The sequence below is a fragment of the Hemicordylus capensis genome, chromosome 3, assembly GCF_027244095.1.
Source record: "Hemicordylus capensis ecotype Gifberg chromosome 3, rHemCap1.1.pri, whole genome shotgun sequence".
Lineage (NCBI taxonomy): Eukaryota > Metazoa > Chordata > Lepidosauria > Squamata > Cordylidae > Hemicordylus > Hemicordylus capensis.
In genome coordinates this window covers 334,096,416-334,118,073 of record NC_069659.1, presented here as the reverse complement: position 1 = coordinate 334,118,073, position 21,658 = coordinate 334,096,416, and the positions used below count along the sequence as shown (strand labels likewise).

At 45.2% G+C, this 21,658-nt stretch overlaps 1 protein-coding gene across 2 annotated transcripts in view; it reads right to left on the bottom strand.

Moving 5' to 3' along the window:
* Positions 1-336: 336 nt before the first annotated feature.
* Positions 337-21,658, bottom strand: part of SERPINI1 (serpin family I member 1) — a 131,076-nt gene continuing 109,754 nt past the window's right edge. For both annotated transcript variants that reach the window (XM_053307044.1, XM_053307043.1), the window contains 4 exons: positions 17,587-17,684; positions 9,529-9,615; positions 1,976-2,065; positions 337-690 (listed from right to left, as the gene is read on the bottom strand). In XM_053307044.1, coding sequence (XP_053163019.1) covers positions 614-690; positions 1,976-2,065; positions 9,529-9,615; positions 17,587-17,684 — 352 coding nt within the window. In that variant the 3' untranslated portion in view covers positions 337-613. The remainder of the gene's footprint in view (positions 691-1,975; positions 2,066-9,528; positions 9,616-17,586; positions 17,685-21,658) is intronic.

The following is a 21,658-nucleotide window of genomic DNA, read 5'->3' as shown; positions in this document are numbered from 1 at the left end:
CCAATGAGCTCATGTGCTTGGCCCATTTTATCCTCAAAACAAGCCTGCAAAGAAAGCTGAGAGATTATGACTGGCTGAGGGCGGGGGTTACCCAGAATGCTCGATGGCTGAGCAGGGATATGATGCTTGTCAGTCCAGCAATCTATACTACCCCACACTGGCTCTCCATGCTGGTGCAGAAAATAGCCTCTTCCATGGTTAGCTACACTGAGAGGCCTTTAATTATTTCTCCTGGCCCTAGCAGGCCTCTCACGGCACACTCCAGCACACCATCTGGGAATTTCAGCATTACGGGAAAGTCCTCCATTACAGTTCACTGAAACAGCAAGCGTGGCCTTTGACATGGATACAGTTTTTATTTTAAAGGACCAACACAACAAGTCACAAAGGACAACATTGACTTTAATACTGAAAGCTTCTCTTTCATCCACCACTGTGGTCTGCAAATCCTAGCTGAAGTTAAACCTGGAAGTTGTCCCCCCCACCCCCACCCCAAACAGTGTCTCAAAGGTAACATTGCGAAAAACACGGCAAACCTTAAATACATCAACTGCAAACTCAGTGTGCTTATTTTCTTTGTGTGTATGTGTAAGTGTGTGGGCCTGTGGGCATATTAAAGTTCTTCGAAGTCATGGGCACTTGTATTCATCACTTCTGGGTGCATAACTCTCCCCATGAAGATAATGGTACCTGAAGAGAAAAGAAAAAGAAGACAAATATAGTGAGTTCACATCTACCGTCCTGACTCTGGAGCGGTCAGATGGCCACTCAATGGGAATAAAAGGAACACAGGAAATTGTCTTCTAGACCCTTGGTCTACCTAGGTCAGTATTGTCTACACCGACTAGGAGGGGCTCTTCAGGTTTCAGACAGGGGCCTTTCCGGCCCTTGCTGGAGAAGACAGGGCCTGCACCTGGGATTTTCTGCATGCAAAGGAGCAAATGTTCTGCCACTGAGCATCTGTCCTTCCACAAATGGCTGCACAGGGCTAACGTGGGTAGGATCCAGCATTGTGGAGTTCCTTGTTATTGTGAGGGGGTGATTCGGACAAACCATGTCCTCTGCGATCTGAAGCAGAATGATCCAACTGTTCAATGTCTCTCCCACACATTGTTCAAAACTGACTCTATCAGGGGTGTAGCAAGGTTGGAGTGGGCCCAGAGACAAGATTTTAAAATGCCCCACCACAATGCAAGTCATTTAATGGTACTAGAGAAAGACATGCTGTTCTGGTAGCTCCAGGTCTTAACACTCACATCAGTTTTGGAGGATGAATACAACTGAAGGAAGCCTGGGTGGGTGCGCGGCTGGGGGAGTCAGTCATGTGACTTGCCTCGGGGGGGTGGGTGGGCTCCCAAGACAGTGGGCCCCCAGACAACTGTCTCCATTTGCCCTATTATAGTTATGCCCCTGGACTCTGTGTTACTAATTCTTCATCGCCTACTGAGACTAAGCTTCAATATGTGTCAGTGTATTCTTTCTAGAGTCCTCCACCTTCCTCCGCTGCTTCCCTATAATGTTGAGTTTTAGACTGTAGGCATCTCCAGGCTCTTCGTTATTTGGCAAAGCACCTTGCACATCAGTAGCGCTAGTGAAGTGAATGAATGAAATCACCATGTCATGTATTTATGGGATGTGGCCAGAGTTCAGTGGTAGACCATCTGTTTCACATGCAGAAGGTCCCAGGTCAAATCCCTGGCATTGCCAAGTAGGGCTGGGTGAAACTCTGGTCTGGAACCTTGGAGAGCCACTGCCAGTCTGTGTAGACAATACTGCGCTAGATGGACCAAGGGTCTGACTCAGTATAAGGCAGCTTCCTACATTCACCAGTTTCCAAATAGCCATGCATAATATTGGGCAATTATGTTAGCATGTGGGTTCAAGAGAAACAGTTCCTTGATTTGAAAGCAGGAAGCTTTTTGTCATGAATCAATAGTAAAAACAAGAAAAAACCCGAAGAGATGGATGAACTCACCTGATCTTCTATTTCTGACCACAAATAAAAATGGGTGATCCACTATCACCTGGGGATACAGCACCGCCATTCTACTAATGGCTATCATTCCTGGTGGGTGGAGGAACCGGGAAGAAAAAACAAAGAGGCAATGTCTGAAATGTCACAGCAATATTTCTCCTGTACAAAAGATCTCTCCCTCTCCCTCTCTCCCTCTCTCTCTCTCTCACACACACACACCCCATTACTGACACATGGCACAAACAAGAATTAAAAATCTACCATGCTAACAGAGGTTGTCAACAAGACACACAGCAAGCAATCTAATCTAAAATGAAGAGAGTCCTGAAAAGAAATGATGTGTCTAGTTATGCTCCAGGAATGATTAACCGCTGGCTGTGCTGCAATTTATTTTCTGCTGCTGGCAGAACGGCTTGTAACTTATAAAGAGGCAGAACTTTAAGAGAGAGTTACGACAGCCATTCTCTTTCAAGGGAAGCACATTGTTTGACAGTGCTGCCACCCACACAGGTGATGCTCAGCAGAGGTTGTGCGAGGTTGGAGAAACGTCTTCAGTGTGAGCTCTAATTGGCCTTGATCATGCCCCCCTACACCCACTCCCGCCTTCCTGAAATCTAAATCTGGAGCTTTCGTTCAGGGCAAAGAAATGCAAACTCTGAATGGGTTACTGAAAGTCGTTTGTGACTTATTCTTATTACTCTGCTGGGTTTGCTGCTGAAAAGATGATTACTGTATTTTATGGACTATAAGACTCACTTTTTTCCTCGAAAAATATCCGCCAAAATTCAGGAGCGTCTTATATGTTTTAACAGTTTAATATGTTAAAACTCTGAAAAACTGGATTAAAATTAAGGTGCGTCTTATAGTCCATAGCGTCTTATAGTCCGTAAAATACGGTATTCACACCACTGTCACTGCGGGATTTACATGCACCCAGAAACAAGATGCCTCTTAAGGCACTGGTGTAGATACAGGGCCGTCTGCTGGCTAATCACTAAATGCCACACGAAAAGGCAGAGTTTGACCCTTGCACACACTCTTTTTTTTAAAAAAAGTTAAATATCAGCTGCAAAGGGACTCTGATCTCAATCCAGACCATGGCAGGAGTGGACGGAAGCTAACCCGTTCCCTCTGCTGCAGTCCCAGGCCAGAGTGGTCCCCTGTGGCTGCTACTTCTCCAGGAGGGAAGGTCCCATTACATCACATGCTTAATGTAACATGTTGTTAGGCTAGGGCTGCACAGCCTCGGTCCTCCAAGTGCCGAACCAAAGCTCCCATCGTCCCCAGCTACAGTGGTCAATAGTCAGAGAAGATGGGAGCTGTAGTTCAACAATAGCTGGAGTGTAGTCCTGTTACACCCACAGTGAAAAAATGGAGAGCTAGGCTTGTGAATGTATGCTTCTTTCTCCCTAACCTCCCTCCACCCAGGAGCAAGGAGCACCAGTTGATTAGTCTATCAGCACCAACATTAACCAAGGTTGAGCTTAAGACGAACTGCACTAATCATGGTTAATTAAAAGAGTTTTAGACTGCCTTGAAGACCAGATTTCCAAGGCAGCTAGCAACATAACATTTATAAAACAAACCACCCCCCCCCGCAAATTACTATAAAAACAACAGGTTAAAAACAGTGAAACACAGCAATAAAACTATGATAAAAACAAACATAAAACAGAAACACGGCAGTAAAACAAAACAAAGTGGGAATAGAATAAGAGTTTAAAATTAAAAAGTTTTTAGCCAAAAAGACAAGAGAAATTGGTGCCAGGCTCTAGGGAAAGCATTCCATAACTGGGACACCACCACTAAGAAGGCCCTGTTTTCAACTCCACCCATTGCTTTTTGCAGTGCCTCCCATCTGGATGTTAATGAATGGCTTCAGATGCCCCGGTCCCTGATGATATGTGGCAGCAATTCCCAACTTATGGTACTCCAGATGTTGCTGAACTTCAACTCCCATAATCCCCAGCCACAATAAAGTGTAGCTGGAGATGTTATAGTCCATCAACATCTGGAGTACCATAGGTTTGGAACCCCTGATGTAGGGCTTTGTCGGTTAAAACCAACACCTTTCATTCATTCATTGGATTTATATACCGCCCTTCCAAAATGGCTCAGGGCAGTTTACAAATTAAAACAAACCACTAAAACAATAAAGAGCTAAAACAAATGAAAAACAATATAACAACAATTAACAATTTTAAAACATTTTAAAACAACAATTAAACAATTACAGTGATTAAAAGCCCCAAAATTGGGTTAAAATATTAAAACAAATTTTAAAACCCTGGAAAGCCAGGCCAAACAAATACGTTTTAAGGGCTCTCCTGAAGGCTAATAGAGAATTCAAATTGCGGATTTCCACAGGGAGCGCATTCCACAGCCCCGGAATTGAACCTAAATTGATGCCAATTAAGTGCTTAAGGCAGGGATTCTCAAATGTGGGTGCCCAGATGTTGGCCATGATGGGAGTTGTAATCCAAACATCTGGGGACCCAAACATGAGAACCCCTGGTTTAATGCAATTAAGAAAGGGGTTGGGGGGATATCCTCCAGGGAAGAGCACCGCTGTGGAGAGGTTGTATCTTGATGACTTGTTCTTGGGACTGCAGTAAAGTGTGAACTGTGAAGAACTTTCATGCAAATTCTAAGTAACAGCTTACTTGCCCTTCACACATTCCTGCAGGCATCCATCTTCTTTCCCACCAGGATCTCTTGTGCTGGCCAGACACCCTTGCACAACTTCCACAGTGCCACCTGCTGGCCAGCTCTTGCTTTCTGAGGAAAATCCACCCTTTCCCCTATTTGCTAGAAAAGCTGTCATTGGTTCTTCTTGGACAGCAAAAGCTGGCCGGCAAGGGGCATTGCAAAAATCACACAAGACTCTGCTCAGTGTCTGAACAGAGCATGAATTCACACTGGGAAGGACAATGGACGCCTGAGGGAGTGTGCTCCAGCTTAGAATCCTGAGAGAATGCCTTGCCCCAGGTAACCTTTAGATCTTCAGTACTCCTGCCAAATGATGCAAGGCATATGGCTACTCAGAGAGGTCCTCTGTGGTGGAGGCACCCCGTTGCAATAGCTTCTCCTGGCACCATCACTTTATTCTTTCTGTTCACCCAGGCCTTTTACAAAGGTTTTTTAAACCGTTATTAAAATGTTCTTGCATTTTATTGTAACCTTTTGTTTTGTTTTAATGGGCTTTAAACTGTATGCTTTATTCAGTCATCATTTTATTGTTCTAGTTTGTTAGTTGCCCAGAGAACGACTGTGATGGGGTAGCCAATAAATAAAGCTATTTTTGTTATTAGCTTGCATGCTAGCTCTTCACGTTGTAGATTTTACTGCTGTCCGGAAGGACCCCTTGATTTGTTTATGATTAACAGGGAACCAATGCGACATCTGCAGTGGCTTCTAGCTCTTGTAGTAGACTCTTGGGGCTTTTGTGGTAGCAGCTACAGCCAAGGAAGGATTAGGTCACCCAGATGTAAAGAAATGTCAGGGCTTTGATAGAAAGGATCAGAGGCTGAGGAAGGAGATAAGTGAGCTGCACACATTTGAGAATTATGAACACCTCCTATTCCTGAGGTGTTTGTTACTGAGAGATCCTACAGTAAGCTGATTTAAATTTTAATATCTAGCACACAAAGGGTCTATTGTGGGCCAAACATATTAGCAGCGAGGCAGGATTTGGTCTTAATTAAATTTAGAAATCTTTAATGACTTGCCTCCAGAGCCTTTTGTTTTCCAAGCATTTTATTATTTCTATTACACTGACATATTTAAACAAGAGCAGAAAATAAATAAATCTTTATGCATGCCCAGGCATGTCAGTAATCTTTGTTTGAATAGTTTGGGGAATGTGGTTTCCCAGCCAGAAGTAGGGCTACAAATAATGCTCACCACACAGTGAATTACTTTCCTCCTAATGAAAAAAAAAAGTACCTGGGGAGATCAATCCATGATATAAATCAAGGAAGAAATATAACTTATTTGCTAGTGGGGAAAACTAGTATTTGCATGTGGCAAACAAATGATTCTACCATCTGCTCCTTCCATCACAGTTAGAAAGCTCTTCTTGTAACTGTGCATCATGTTATATATTCATAGCAAGATATTTCAAAACCTGAAGTTTGAGATGAGATGCTTACAATTTTCAGTTGTGCTTTGAAAAGCATGGAGATGGCAAGTTAAGGAAATCACCTTAACTTCCTCCATGCCCTATGAGCAGGAAAGGTTTTGCAAACTCTCATATATTTTGCTGGCTTTACGGATCTCATCTCTGATTCATGCAGCCACATTTTTGTATAATAAAATGACCTTCTCAAAATGCAATGGCACTTCCATGCTATTCCCACTGCTCTTGGAAGAAGAAGAAAAATCAGGGCTTTGCTCTATTCATAGAGTGCAGGATCCAACCTGGTGGCCCCAGTGCCAGTGCAAGGGTCTTCCTTATTCCCTTGCTCCTTGCGGCAACCCAGTGCAAAGCCTTTCTCTGATAGTGCACAGGTGCAACAGGGTGCCAGTAAACCCAGTAGAAGGCTCCAGCCGGAGCAGAATAAATTACACAATATAAATCAATTGCAGAATGATCTTGGCTCAGAATTCAGATTTATCATTCAAACATGCCCTGGGATAAATGGTATGTAGGGGCTGGTTGCCAATTAACAAATTATTCATGAGTCAAAACAAACACTTCCCAAGATTCAAATCTCAGCAAGAAGATCTTCAGCCATGTAGTCTAAGATGAAGCCCACTCTTCCCTACAAGCCCCTGAAATAGTATTTCTGACGCCTCTGTTAAGGAAACACTGAGTAGTTCAGTTTTTCACGTCCCCTTTGGACAGTAGCTGTGTGCAGTGTCCTTTTGAGCTTGCACTCAAGCTATTATTACTCTTCAGTACTAACAGCAGCTCTGGAAATTACCCAGAAGCTGTCAAATGGTGGTGCACCAACAATATCCAAAACATGAGTCCTAAATGAGTGTCTAGATCACACACTCCCCAGTGAGCGAGATGTGCAAAACAAAATCTGAACAAGGTGCTCTGGGAAACAAACAGAGACCCTTTCAGAAGGCACTCTCAAGGTGTGCACACACAAATACCAAATGGTTTACCTTTGTTTTGACAATGGTTCTGGGAGGTGAGTCACAAATTGTGTTGATGAGAGTCTGAGGAGGAAAGACCAGGGGTGTAGCCACCATTGGGTGACCAGGTTCAAAGAACCCGGGCCACCGCCCCTCAGGGGCCACACCTCGCGGCCCCGACACCCCCCCTGCATCTGACATCAGATGTGGGGGGTGTTGGTTTAGCTCCCAAGCGGGGCAGTGTGGCCCCGTTCAGGAGTTAAATGGCCGGCGCTGCATTTGTAGCATGGCCAGGAGCAGCTCTTCCCAGCCTTAAAGGCAGGGAGAGCCACTTCTGGCCACGCTGCGAACGGAGTGCTGGCCCCAATCTAGCTCCCGAATGGGGTTGCACGGCCCCATTTGGGAATTGGATGGCCAGTGCTGTGTTCGCCGTGTGGCCAGCAGCAGCTCTCCCTGCCTTTTATGGAAGGAAGAGCTGCTCCTGGCTGCGCTGCAAACACAGCGCCGGCCTGGATCTAACTCCGGAGCAGGGCCATGTGGCCCTGTTCGGGAGCCAGACCATGCCCCCCACTTCTGATGTCAGATGTGGGGGCATGGGTAACCCCCACGTATGACGTCAGACGTAGGGGGCGGGGTGAGCAGGGCCGCCGTGGTGGCCGGACACAGGCCGCCCATGTTCTGGCTCTGCTAGTGGGAAAGACAAGTCCTAAACTTAACAGGCCAGCAAACATCTTGAGAGCAGCGCCATCTCTCCCCTCTTCACTGTACACATAAAGTAAAGTGTGAGGGAGGAGTTCCATGTGGAGGCACAATTTATATGATTTGTCCCATAAAAGGGGGAGGCAGAAAAAGGCCACAATTTGGGCGTATGCTGGGGAACCTACACGTAGCACGGTGGAGGATATACACCAGGGCTGCTCAGCTTCGGCCCTCCTGCGGCGGTTGGCCTAAAACTCCCGTATTCCCTGGCTATTGGCCACTGTGTCTGGGGATTAAGGGAGTTGTAGTCCAAAAACAGCTGTGGGGGGCGGAGGTAAAGTAGAGCAGGCCTGATATACACCGTCTCCTCCACCATGCAGAGGGGATCCCTAGCTTGATAAGTGTATGAAGCAGACTAAAGACATGGGCAAGGCTTTTCTGCAAGTCTATAAAATAAAAAAACAAAGCAGGGAGGGCGGGGAGTATGGCAGGAGCCTACCTACCTTCCCCCAGATGACTGGAGCCTCTTTGGGGTTCTGACACTCATGTTTCAACACAAACGGTGTGGCAGCAGACTCCTGAAGTGGGATCAGAAGGAGGAAGTCCTCCTGCATCCCACAATGCACTGTGTGGGCAGCGGAGAGGCAGTCCCTGCCAATGCAGCAGGCCTCCTCTCCCTGGCTGTGCTTTCCACGGGACTCTATGGCTGCCAGCCCTGGGAGCACTACATGATCAGCCCTGGGAGCACTCAGCAGTGGCACAGATGACCAAATGCAAAAGAAGTAGAGGGGCTGTTTCTCTCCTAAAGGTATAGTAACATGTGCCGTCAAGTCAATTTCAACTCCTGGCGCCCACCGAGCCTCATGGCTTTCTTTTGGTAGGATACAGGAGGGGTTTACCATTGCCTCCTTCCACGTAGTATGAGATGACGCCTTTCAGCATCTTCCTATATCTCTGCTCCCCGATACAGTAGCAATGGGGATTCAAACCTGCAACCTTCTGCTTGTTAGTCAAGCATTTCCCTGCTGTGCCACTTAAGGTGACAACCTCACTTTTAACCTTACTTTAGAAGCTGGGCTACCCGCTTAGGAAGGAGTTGAGTAGGACAGGTGTCTGTGGCTCCAGACAAGCCACTGAAGCCAAGTTAACCCTCTCCCACCCAGAAAGGGCTGGCCACATGAACGACCTTTATGGCTGAGCCAAGATTGTAAGCCTACTCACTACATTTAGTCACATGGGTTCAACAGGGTGATCTTAACATCTTTCTGGAAAAATCAGTATCGCTCTTGAGAACAATAATAAACAAACAGTACTTTTTCTTAAGTGCTCAAAGAGCTCAAGGTATGAGGCTTATTCAAACATTCTGTTCAGTGCATGTACAATTTGTGCACAGGTACAGATCTGCATTCATGTAAAGCTACTCATATGCTATACTGAATGCAAGCACAGCTGTACGTTTCCTATTGGCATGGTTCACTTTTATAATAAGCACAGGTACAGTCATTCACACAAAAACATGACTGTCTGTAAAGGCACCGCAACAACACATGCAACTGTCTGAAGAGGGCTACATTAATTCAGCAATCCTATAAGGAAGGCCAGAGTTGTTATCTCACACAACAGACAGGGAGGAAGGGCTGAAAGATGGTGGTTTGCCCATGACCACTCAGGGTTGTGCTGCCTGCGATGGTTGTCTATCTCGGAACCAGAACACCATGTCAACTAACAGGGCTTGCATACGGCAGTTCACATTTTTAGGTGCAGGGTACCTGAGGCAGCAGCAGCTTCAGAGCCTTCTTCATTAACTTCTAGGAAAGACTTGTGGATGGCTTTTGAAAGGTACAGTCCTTTATTGTCTGCAGAAAAAAGGAGAAACAAAAGCTGGAGGATAAGTAAGACCTTCAGGATGGCCTCCTGAGATCTGTTGAGTTCCTCAAGCACCAGAAGAAAACAAGAGTTTGACATGATCCACAGCCACAAAAATTCCATGGGAGATTCCATGCCATTCATTTCAGTGGGCTGTGGATTGCACCCTTTGTACACAATAGGCAAGCAGTGGATGAGTTCTCTTCTCTTGTGAGATCGAATGATGGTTTCCCCACTTCCACTGTCAAGATCTTGATGCCCCACCATGTTGCTTAAAGTCTCCGATGGATGCCAATTCAGTCCCCTGCTAACTTGGCAAAGAGGCACCTTTTAATGTGGTGATTCTCTTTATTTAGCAGGGGGAGAGTAACTGGCCCTATTCACCCCCAGCACAGTACCTCCAGTGACTGTTGCTGGTGTCTATCTTATATTTCTTTTTAGATTGTGAGCCCTTTGGGGACAGGGATCCATCTTATTTATTTATTATTTCTCTGTGTAAACCGCCCTGAGCCATTTTTGGAAGGGCGGTATAGAAATCAAATAAATAAATAAATAAAATAAATTCCTTCTGACTCCATCCACAGAGGTAACTGTTTCCTGCCTGTCTGCTCTTGTATGTGACTCTGGGATCAGGGGCATACGGAACATGGAGCAAGGGGGAAGATCATCCCCCAGTTGCCAGGCTCTGGGGTCCACCAAGGCCTTGGCTGTGGTGGCGCCTTGCCCTCTTCCACACCCAGCTGGTGAACGAAGCGCTCACTGACTGGGAGCACGAGATGAACCCTCTAGTCTAGTAGGTGGGGGAGCTGCCGGCCAAGCTCCCTATGCCCCTGTCTGGGATAATAAGAGCCAAGAACACAAACATGTAGAAGAGAACCTCTGAGCAGTCTGTATGCCTCTCAGAGAGGCACTTCTGGCCCAGTCACATTTGGAAGAGCATTAAATATGGGCAAACTTGGTAGAGGCTTTAAAAGATCGTCCCTTTGAAGTTTTCCCTTCATTTCTGTTGCATTTCTTTGTCATTTCATATGGGTTGTGTTGTACATTCTTCTTTTTATTTTATTTATCAGAAGCTGCCTTCAATCTACTTACTTTATTATTATGGTTGTTTGTTCTTGTTATTATTTAGCACATTTATATACTGCTTTTCAACAAAACAAATTCACAGGCTGGATATAAATTAATGCACCAAATGCAAAAAAGGGCCTACTAGATAAGATCAAAGGTCTACTCAGTCCAGCATCCTCCATCCCACAAGAGTCACCCAGATATTTCTAAGAAGCCCACAAACAGGGCATGAGGGCAACAGTGCCCCCTTGTGGTTACTCCTCTCCAGCAGGGGTACATTGCCTCTGCATATGGAGGAACTACACAGCTATCATGACTAATGGGACATATTTCATAGAATCATAGTGCCTGGATGCACCTAAAGGTCACCCAGCCCAACCTCCTCCCATAAGGCAGGACTATCTATCCACTTCCATAAGATCAGTCTCTACACCCCAGAGCTCGGCAGCAAGGGGCCAAATAGCTTGAGATGGCTATCACAATCAGCCAAGTCATATGCTGTAGTGGAAGGCATCCTTCCAACTGAAAATTCACTACCAATCTGATCTAGTGGGGAAAAAAAATTCCTATCTTGATTTTCAGTACTATAAAGTGTGCGGTCGGGTAGCTGCTGACTCCTGGTGACCACAAAGCCCTGTGTTTTTTCTTTGGTAGATGACAGGAGGGGTTTACCATGGCCATCTCCTTTCAGCATCTTCCTATATCACTGCTGCCCAATATAGGTGTTTCCCATAGTCTGGGAAACATACCAGTGGGGATTCGAACTGGCAACCTCTTGCTCCCTAGGCAAGTTACTTCCCTGCTGCACCAGCAAAGGAATTAGCAGATTTAGGGAAGTGGTGTCTGTGACTTACCATTGATAAAATTTTATTGATTGATTGATTGGCATTTTACCTGGGATATAATCCGTTCGTAGAATCATAGAGCCAGGATGTACCTAAATATTATAGAATCACACAATTTTAGAGATGGAAGGGACCTTGTAGGTCTCCTAATCCAAGTCCATGCTCAGTGCAGGTCAACGGGTCCAACCCTCTTGCCACAAGGCAAAACCATTCCATCTCCAGCACCATCTCCCCAAGGTCGGAAGAGGTTAAAACCCTGAGCCCTCCAGACCTAACCCGCCCCCACCCCCCCCACTATTATTTTAAGCTTTAAAAAGGCATCAGGAGGTTTGACTGGATCTCCCACGCTGCATTATCTCAGCAGCTGTTTGAATACAGATTATGTAAAAATATGTGGAAAAAATACATGACTAAGATATCCATTATTTTCAGTGACAATAACAAAAAGTTGGGAATTTTTAAAACAGAAATCAAAGCAAACTGTGTGAAGCTTGCATAGAAGAGAAAGAGAAAATTGTCCATCCCCTAATTTAAATGAGTTGCAACCCACTCAATCTCCAGAACTGTGCAAGCCAGAAAGTACAAGCAGACGACTATAAAAAGCAGAGCAGACATCCTGCACTTGATTCATCCGCACCGATTCAAAAGGGGCTGAAGACTGTTGCTCGTTTGATTGTGAGACCCTAAATTGGGAGAAAGTGTTTGAGCATGCAAATAGTAATTTATGCAGTCAGGTTTTGCATGCATTAGCCTGCCTGCTCAGACAAAATAACAAAATGAAATATCTTTTTTTGTTTTCTCACCAATCTAATAATTAAAAGGATGGTAGCTTTTGTAAAACATGAAAAGGAATGAAGAACTGTATTTACCCTATCAAGCCAGTCCTCCAAGTAATTCAAAGAGGGTGCTTCAAAAATAGTCGTTCAAGAATATTTAATTTAATAAAGCAAACTGTGAACAACCCTTTCAGCACTACCTGAGACTTTGTCTTTATTCTTGCTGCTGTGAAGCTCATTAATCTTCCCTATTCTTAATGCTCTGCGTTCCTGTATAAACAATTTAATCTTTAAATGGGCGACGAGTTAATTTGTTTGAGTGAAATGGAATTGTGGGTTTAAAGCTTTCTTGGTCATTGCAGGTAAAAGTAGAACGACACATAAATCTCCAGGAAAACATTCATCTCTTGGATGAAATGTGAACTAATTCCATGCATCTGTTGGGTTTTGTGCTTTATAGCCCAGTCTTATGACTTGCTTCATCAGCACTCTTCAGGTGCTAAATAAAGGAAGTAAGAACAGAAAAACTGCTCTGATGGATCAAACCTAAAATAAATCTAGTCCAGCAATCTGTTTCCGATGGTGGACAGCCAGATGCTCCTGAGAGGCTCACAAGCAAAGCATGAATGCTACTGCCCCTCCCTTGCTATCTCACCTCTGCATCTGGTACTCCGTGTTAGACACCAGAGATCTCTGCCAAGGGAAACCAGCAGTTTTATTCTCTGTCACCATCTGGCAAGTTGTCAGAGGAAGGAGTTGCTGGTCTCCTCTTTGCTGGACTGCAGCGCTGCCCCCACAAATGGTCAAAGGTGGGACTGCAGCTAACAATTCTACTGCTACTATGGATATTTATATAGCGCTCTTCAACCCAAGTTCCCCAAAGTGGTTTACATTGAAAAATAAATAATACATGTATAAGGTGGTCTCCTGTCCCCAAAGGGCTCACCATCTAAAAAGAAACATAAGATAGATGCCAGCAACAGCCACTGGAGGGATGCTGTGCTGGAGATGGATAGGGCCAGTTGCTCTCCCCCTGCTAAATAGTCCAATTATGAGGGCATGGCCAATGGCCATGGTGTTTAACACAAAAGGGCTGCCCACCTTGGATGGGGGAACAATTTCCTGCTACAGGATCTTCATGACTGGCTCCATCGATGGTTGTGGGCCTTTAAACACTGCCCCTGTGCTGATGATGCCCAAAGCGTCCCTAACCTGACTGCAGGAGCCTGTGGCTTCCTGGAGAGAACAGTCAACATGGTAACACTGGGAATGAGATATGAGGTTTGGACAGGACCAGTGTTAGGGTTTTGATACCCTAGAGACCAAGTTTGACTTTGCCCGCCCACCCCATCAAGAAGTGTGGAGCGCTAGCTTGAACTTGTGCTGCTCAGGCTGCTCATTCTCCAGGACAGGAGAGAGTTTGGCACAGGAGAGAGAGCACAGCGAAGCAAGGCCAGGTTGCCTTTGCTTACTTACTCTTTCCCCCCAACAAACCTGGGGAGGAGCCCATGGGCACCCCCAGCAAGTCAGATTTGTCAGTGGTTGCTTGGAGAGGGAAAGGGAGACATGGAGTGCCCCCCAGGAACTGACGCCTTAGGCAACCACCTAGGTCTGCTTAGTGGATGGGCCGGACCTGGGTTGGAATGTGTATGACCTCCCTGCCTCTTACAGCCACTGAAAACAGTGGCTGGCATTGTACTTAACAAAGCATGCACGTAGGGAGGGGCCACGAGGACACACCAAGAGCTCTTGTGTAACTCCACCAGTCCCCTTGCATGTTGCACAAGCACCACTAATGTGAAGAGAGCTCCCTGCATTCTGGAAGTGCTCAGTAAGATCAGAAACACACTGCAAGGAATTTCGGATCTCACGGACTGCTTCCAGAGCACAGGGAGTGCTCCGAATTCCAAGAGCACTTGTGAAAGAGCTGGAGGAGAGGCATGAGGGCTCCCTGTAGGTTCCTGCAGTCCCTCCTTAGGCGCCCATGTTGTTAGGATGTCAGCTGGTCACCCTCTTCTAAAGTAAATTCCCTCACATTCTTCGAATGCTGGAGCCTGTCCTCTTTTGTCTGACCAGAAAGATGAGATTTCTTTTAAAAGGAGCTAAGTTTTGTTTGCTGGCAAGCAGAATTTGTCAAGGTTTGCCTGACTTTATAGAATTTTTATTCTTCATTAGTTTTAATAAGTATAACGATGTTAAGTTGACTTTACTGTTTAGGGGATGTGTATATATGTATGTACTGCTACCTTATTATCTGCTTGTATTTCTTGCTATGTCGGTGACCATAATAAATATGAAGTTGATGGAGATGATGGAGAATGCAGGAAGTTTGCAAGGTTCCATTTTGAGATGGGTACAGGGCAAGGCAGCATCTGGTGTCTTGTCCAAGGTGCTGGAATATCTTGGGCTGCCCCCACTGTGCTACAAAACTGGGGATGGGGACTTCACACTCCTATCCAGATATATGTGGTGCATCTGAGATCTAATTGTACATTCTACATATAAAAGAGGTTGAACAGGGAGGAGGAGAGTACTATTATTGTATTAGATTAAAGATTGTGCCATCAAGTCAGTGCCGACTCCTCGCGACCACAGAGCCATGTGGTTTTCTTGGAAGAATACAGGTGTGGTTTACAATTGCCTTTCTCCTGATTATTGTATTAGGGAGAGTACTATTAATGTATTGACTGTTCTCTCTGGAAAGTAGCATTTAAACGGACCCTAGGAACATAGGAAGCTGCCTTATACCAAGTTAGACCATAAGTCCATCTAGCTCAGTATTGTCCACATAGACTAGCAGCTTCTCCGGGGTTGCAGGCAGGAGTCTCTCTTAGGCCTATCTTGGAGATGCTGCCAGGGAGGGAACTTGGAACCTTCTGCATGCAAACAGGCAAATGCTCTTCCCAGAGCGGCCCCATCCCCTGAGGGGAATATCTTACTGAGCTCATACATGTAGTCTCCCATTCAAATGTAAACCAGGGTAGACCCTGCTTAGCTAAGGGGACAAGTCATGCTTGCTACCACCAGACCAGCACACCTCCCAGATTAAGCCGACCATTCCATTACCAACTTAGTCTGATACTAACATTTCTGGCACATCATAATCAGGGCAGAAGGATGCAGGAAGGACGCTCTGAATGGAGAAAGGCCCTACTTTGGGACCTTGCTAACTTGGCAAAGAGGCACCTTTTTAACGTGGTGATTCTCTTTATTTAGCAGGGAGACAGTAACTGGCCCAATCCACCTCCAGCACAGCATCCCTCCAGTGACTGTTGCTGGTGTCTATTATGTTTCTTTTTAGATCGTGAGCCTTTTGGGAACAGGGAGCTATCTTATTTATTTATTATTTCTCTTTGTAAACCGCTTTAGAAACTTTAGTTGAAAAGCGGTATATAAATAGTTGTTGTTGTATCTGAATCACAGCAATGGCAATAACGTTCAGTGAATAGGTGAGATCCCTACACACTCTGGGTATCTCTGGAGTGTGTAACAGGATGCAACCTTCTAACATCCCAGTTGCAGGCGCGATTCTGTCTCAGTCTGACAATGATGCTGTAACTATCAGCCAATTGCTATTGCCTGGCTCTAAGCCAGATCCCAGCAAGGTGCTTACTGCTAATTTGAATTGCCCCATACAAATTGGCATTTTATTTATTTATTTATAACATTTATATACCGCCCAAAATACAAGTCTCGTAAGCATGAAGCATCAGTTGTGAAGTACACAGGTGGAAAGGGAGAAAAATACACAAAGGTGAACTATAACAGGTATCACAGCCAGACCTAATTGGAAACGGAAGGCAACTGAACTTAAATAGAAACAAGTATGACTTATACCTTGCTAAAAATCAAGGTAGCGTGGGAAGGCTTGCATTGGGCCTGACAGCTCTCATAAGAGTTCTGAAAGAAAGGGGATTCCATTACTCTTCAAGAGTGGCCATCCCATCCAGGCATTAAAACACAGCCATATTGACCCAGTTATGCCTTTGGATTCCACACACCCCACCCCACCCAACTTTGCTGACATGGTTATTTACTAAGATTTTAGTAAAGACTAAATTCTGTCATTGGCGATCACATGTGGTGATGTTTTAAGTTTCTGTTGGAAATTGCTTTGAGACCCTCTTGGGGGAAAAGTGATCTACACGTTAAATATGAACACAGATGCAGAAGTATTTGTTTTTTATTCTGTCCTGTCCTCATCCTGCAAATTCTAGCATCCCCTACAAGTCCACAGGGCTGCCAAACGTCTTGCATCCTGCATATTTTTATTCAAGCATGAGTTTGCTCTGTCTTGCCTCACCACGTTGAATGATTTTCTGCTACTCTGCTTCTCTTTTTGATATGGTGCTTTGCTTTTAAACTAACCATTGTAGACCATTTCTGGTTTTTAAGAGGTATGCTGCTTGGGACACACTAGGGATGTGCACAAAACCGGCTTGGCCTGTTTGGTTCGAATTCGAACCAGCTTCAAACCAGTGTAGTTAGGTTTGGTTTTGGTTTTGCTTGAACCCCCCTCTGGTTTGGTTTGAATTCGAACCAGTTCTAGAAGGTTCTACATAGGGTATAATGGGAACGTGAACTGGCCCATTATTCCCTATGTGAAGCACCTAGGGGCACAAAACCGGGGTGGGTGGTAGGCACCCAGGGGTGCCTACCACCCACCAAACCCCAAAGCAATTGGACACTCCTGTGATTATTAATGAATTTTTGAAGATTTTTTTCCCCAGTTTTTGCATTTCTCTTATAAGGAATAATGGGGATTTGAGGATGCCCCATTCCCCCCTAATTTGGGGGGTGCCTGGGCATCCCAAATTGGGTCTGGGGGCATGGCAGTTTGTGTCAGAACTCCCCCAGGCAGTCCCAAGTCGGTGGGGTACTGTAAGATATTCCCCTCAGGGGATGGAGCCACTCTGGGAAAAACAGAAGGTTTCAAGTTCCCTCCCTGGCTTCTCCAAGATAGGGCTGAGAGAGAGAGTCCTGCCTGAAACCTTGGAGAAGCTGCTGCCAGTCTGTGAAGATAATACTGAGCTAAATAGACCAATGGTCTGACTCAGTATATGGCAGCTTCCTAGGTTTCTCTTCTTCTGAAAGGACCAGCCAACGGGCAAGTTGCAAATGGACACATAACACAGCTGCAGAGGCTGGGGAAAGTGGTACATGCTCCATTTTGCCTGCTCCAGTTTTAGAACTCCCCTCTCCCCCCGCTGGCACCTATAAAATTAGTTTGAAACTGAAATATGCAAGAAACCAAACAGAAAAAGCTTCTTACCAGACATTGCAGTGAAATCAGCACTTGGGCTGAATACTTCTGTAATTCCAAGACCCTTCAAAACCTCCTTCAGCTCAATTTCCTGCTCTATTGTGAACCTAGATAACATTAAAAAAAGAAAGAAAGAAAGATGAAACTTTCAATGGTTAAAAAAGAAGCAGCATATTTGCACGTTGCTGTTAGTGAAACAAAGGAAAAAAAACCCTGTGAATTAATATCGAGGAAGCCAGAAAAGTGTTAAGTAAGCACAGCATGAGGGAAATAACATATTTTTAAAAAGTGACAAATAGTATTAATTGAACTGACACTTGTCACTAGCTTACCACTGTGCATAGTTTTACTCACAATAATATCCTAACATGATGTGTGCTACCCTCATACACTACAGTTCCCAGAATCCCAGCAAAGAACTTTGAGTCAATCGTGTGTGTGTGTGTGTGTGTGTGTGTGTGTGTGTGTGTGAGAGAGAGAGAGAGAGAGAGAGAGAGAGAGAGAGAGAGAGAGAGTATCTGCATGAAGCCAGATGAAATATAGTTGGCTTGCTCAACCTGAAACAGGGTTGGAGGAGCTGCCAACCAGGTTGGAGAGCTGTACATGCTCCTGATCCATGATCGTGTGAACTCCAAAAGCAAGGGAGGAGGAGGGAAGAGTGGTCATGTGGGAGTTGGTTGGTGGGTAGGATCGCATTTTGTCTTATCCTTGGTAAAATGCTGGCACTGGAATCTGGGTAAAGGATGTCTGCACTACCCAGCCCGTCTCCCACACAATCACCTCCCCTCCTTATAAGAATAGCCCTGCTTGATCAGGGCCAAGGCCTATCTAGCCCAGCATCCTGTTTCACACAGTGGCCCACCAGATGCCTCTAGGAAGCCTACAGGCAAGAGCTGAGGGCATGTCTTCTCTCCTGCTGTTGCTCTCCTGCAACTGATATTTAGAGGCATCTTACCTCTTAGGCTGGGGGTGGCCTATAGCCCTCAGACTAGTAGCCATTGATCGACCTGTCCTCCATGAATTCATCTAAGTTCCTTTTAAAGCCATCCAGACTGGTGGTTGTCACCACGTCTTGTGGCAGATAATTCCATAGGTTAATTATGCATTGTGTGAAAAAGTACTTCCTTTTGCCAGTCCTAAATTTTTTGGCAATCAGTTTCATGGGATGACCCCTGGCTCTGGTACTGTGAGAGAGGGAGAAAAATTGCTCTCTCTCCACACCATGCATAATGTTATAGACCTCTATCATGTCTCCCCTCAGTCATCTTTTTTCTAAACTAAAAAGCCGCAGATGCTGTAGCCTTGCCTCGTAAGGAAGGTGCTCCAGGCCCCTGATCACCTTGGTTGCCCTCTTCTGCACCTTTTCCAGTTTTATAATATCCTTTTTGAGATATGGTGACCAGAACTGAACGCAGTACTCCAAATATGGCCACACCATAGATTTGTATAATAAGGGTATGATGATATTAGCAGTTTTAATAGGAATATTAATATTAAAGGAAATAACATTTTTAAAAAGTAACCAATATAGTAATCATTGTACTGATACTTGTCACTAGCTTAACACTGTGTATTGTTTTGCTTCCAATAGTATCCTAACATGATTTGAGCTATATTCAGACAATACTACAGTTCCCAGAGTCCCGGCAAAGGACTTTGAGTCATTGGAGTTTGGGTGGAGGATGAATGAAACCAGATGAATGAACCAGTTGGCTTGTTCACACAACCTGAAACAGGGCAGAGGAGCTGCCAGCCAGGGTGGGAAAGCTGGGCATGCTCCTGATCCGTGATTGTGTGAACTCCAAAAGCAAGGTAGGAGGGGGCAAGAGTGATCGTGTGGGAGACAGGAGCTGGGTTTGCCCACCCTTGAGAAAATGCTGGGGACGGAATTAGGTAGGGCATGCCAGGACTACCGATCTCCCACATGACCGGTCTCCCACACAACTGTGGATTTGGAGCATGCATGGCTCTCTTACCCTTTCTTGCGGCTCCTCTGACCATGTTTCGGGTTGTGTTAATGAGCCTAGTCTGTTTTAAGTAACATATGGACAGGGAGTCTAAGGGTAGAACAGGGGAAAACCTGACCCAACACAAGAAAGCTGCAAATAAAATGATTATGAAAGAGATGTACATCAGTGGTAGCCATTTTAAAAAAAGTTAATCTTTATTCGAATGTTTGCAAAGAAAATATTTATTTTAGGCAGAATAATATTCTTTATTATTATCACAGCCACTCCAAGGCTGTGATGAGAAACACAAAGACGCACACAAACCAAACCAAGCAGAGGTTCGAGGAAAATGCTAGAAACGAGAAGCCCATGTCCTGGTATGCCCAAGGACAGCCAGGAACCCCAAACTGAGCTGGAAGCCACAGATGGCTGGCTATTTAATTTATTTATTTTTTTGCTGCCCTCAAAGTAAGAACAGCCACTCACAGGCTGACTTATACAATCCAGACCACAGTGTACAGCAGGCAGTGACAGCTGTCCTGCAGACATTCTGCCTTCAAGAGCAAATGGTTCCAGATGCCTTTGCTAAGAAAGTCATAAACCCGACAGCAGGTGAAAGTAAATAACCCACCTGTGTGAGGACACAATGCATTTCTCCACTACCAGAGCACTATAATCACCAAATGTGACTTCTGAGCATTGGGCAGAGCATGGTAAAGTAACTACACCATGCCAAACAAAAACAAGTTCTCTGATCCTGCTGTTGCCTGGTCTCCTTGGTGCATCTCTAGTTTGCATTCTCTTGCAAGAGAGATGGCTGACTTTGGAAGATTGGGAACCCATAATATGCTTTAGCACCCATTGGCTTATTCATGCCCTTTTGTAATGCTCTGGAGGGACCAGAGTTGTTCTGGACTCACCACTGAAAAATTACAACCAGCTCCTGTCAAGTCAGACTTTAACTTCTGGAAATTCTAATTTCAAAACCTCAGTCCATGACAGCTTGTAGCCAGGTCTGTCTGTGTTTCTCTAGTCGACAGACCCCACCCCTACATCTGCCTGCCTCATTCATCTTCCTCCCTTTATCATTCACCTTCCTCCGTACATCTCCCTACATCTTCATGGCCCCAGAACTGTTGTTAAATCTTTGCATCCTCAACTCAAAGGCCCATGCTTCCTTGTCCCTTGCCTGCACATGAGTCAGAACAGGGGTAGGTAAGCTTGGCCCTCCAGCTGCTGTTGAAATATAAATAAATTGTGGCTGGGGACGGCAGGAGCTATAGTTCAAAAGCAGCTGGAGAACCAAGCTTGCCTGCCTCAGAGTTAGAAGAATTCTACTTCTGACTGATGGAGGGAAGTAAGCAGCGAGGTGGCCAAATTTGCAGATGATACCAAACTCTTTCTGGTAGTGAAATCCATAAATGATTGTGAAGAGCTCCAAAAAGATCTCTCCAAACTGGGTGAGTGGGCGACAAAGTGGCAAATGCGGTTCAATGCTGGCAAGTGTCAAGTGATGCACATTGGGACGAAGAACCCCAACTTCAAGTATATGCTGATGGGATCTGAGCTTTCAGTGACTGACCAGGAGAGGGATCTTGGGGTTGTGGTGGACAGCTCGTTGAAAGTGTCGACTCAATGTGCGGCAGCTGTAAAAAAGGCCAATTCCATGCTAGGGATCATTAGGAAGGGGATTGAAAATAAAACTGCTAATATTATAATGCTCTTATACAAAACTATGGTGCCGCCACACCTGGAGTACTGCGTACAATTCTGGTCACTACATCTAAAAAAGGACATTGTAGAACTGGAAAAGGTGCAGAAGAGGGCAACCAAGATGATCAACGGCCTAGAGCACCTTTCTTATGAGGCTAGGCTACAACAACTGGGGCTATTTCGTTTAGAAAAAAGACGACTGTAGGAAGACATGATAGAGGTCTATAAGATCATGCATGGGGTGGAGAAAGTGGATAGAGAGAAATTCTTCTCTCTCTCTCATAACACTAGAACCAGGGGTCATCCCATGAAATTGATTGCCAGGAAATCTAGGACCAGCAAACAGAAGTACTTTTTCACACAACGCACAGTCAACTTGTGGAATTCTCTGCCACGAGATGCGGTGACAGCCAACAACC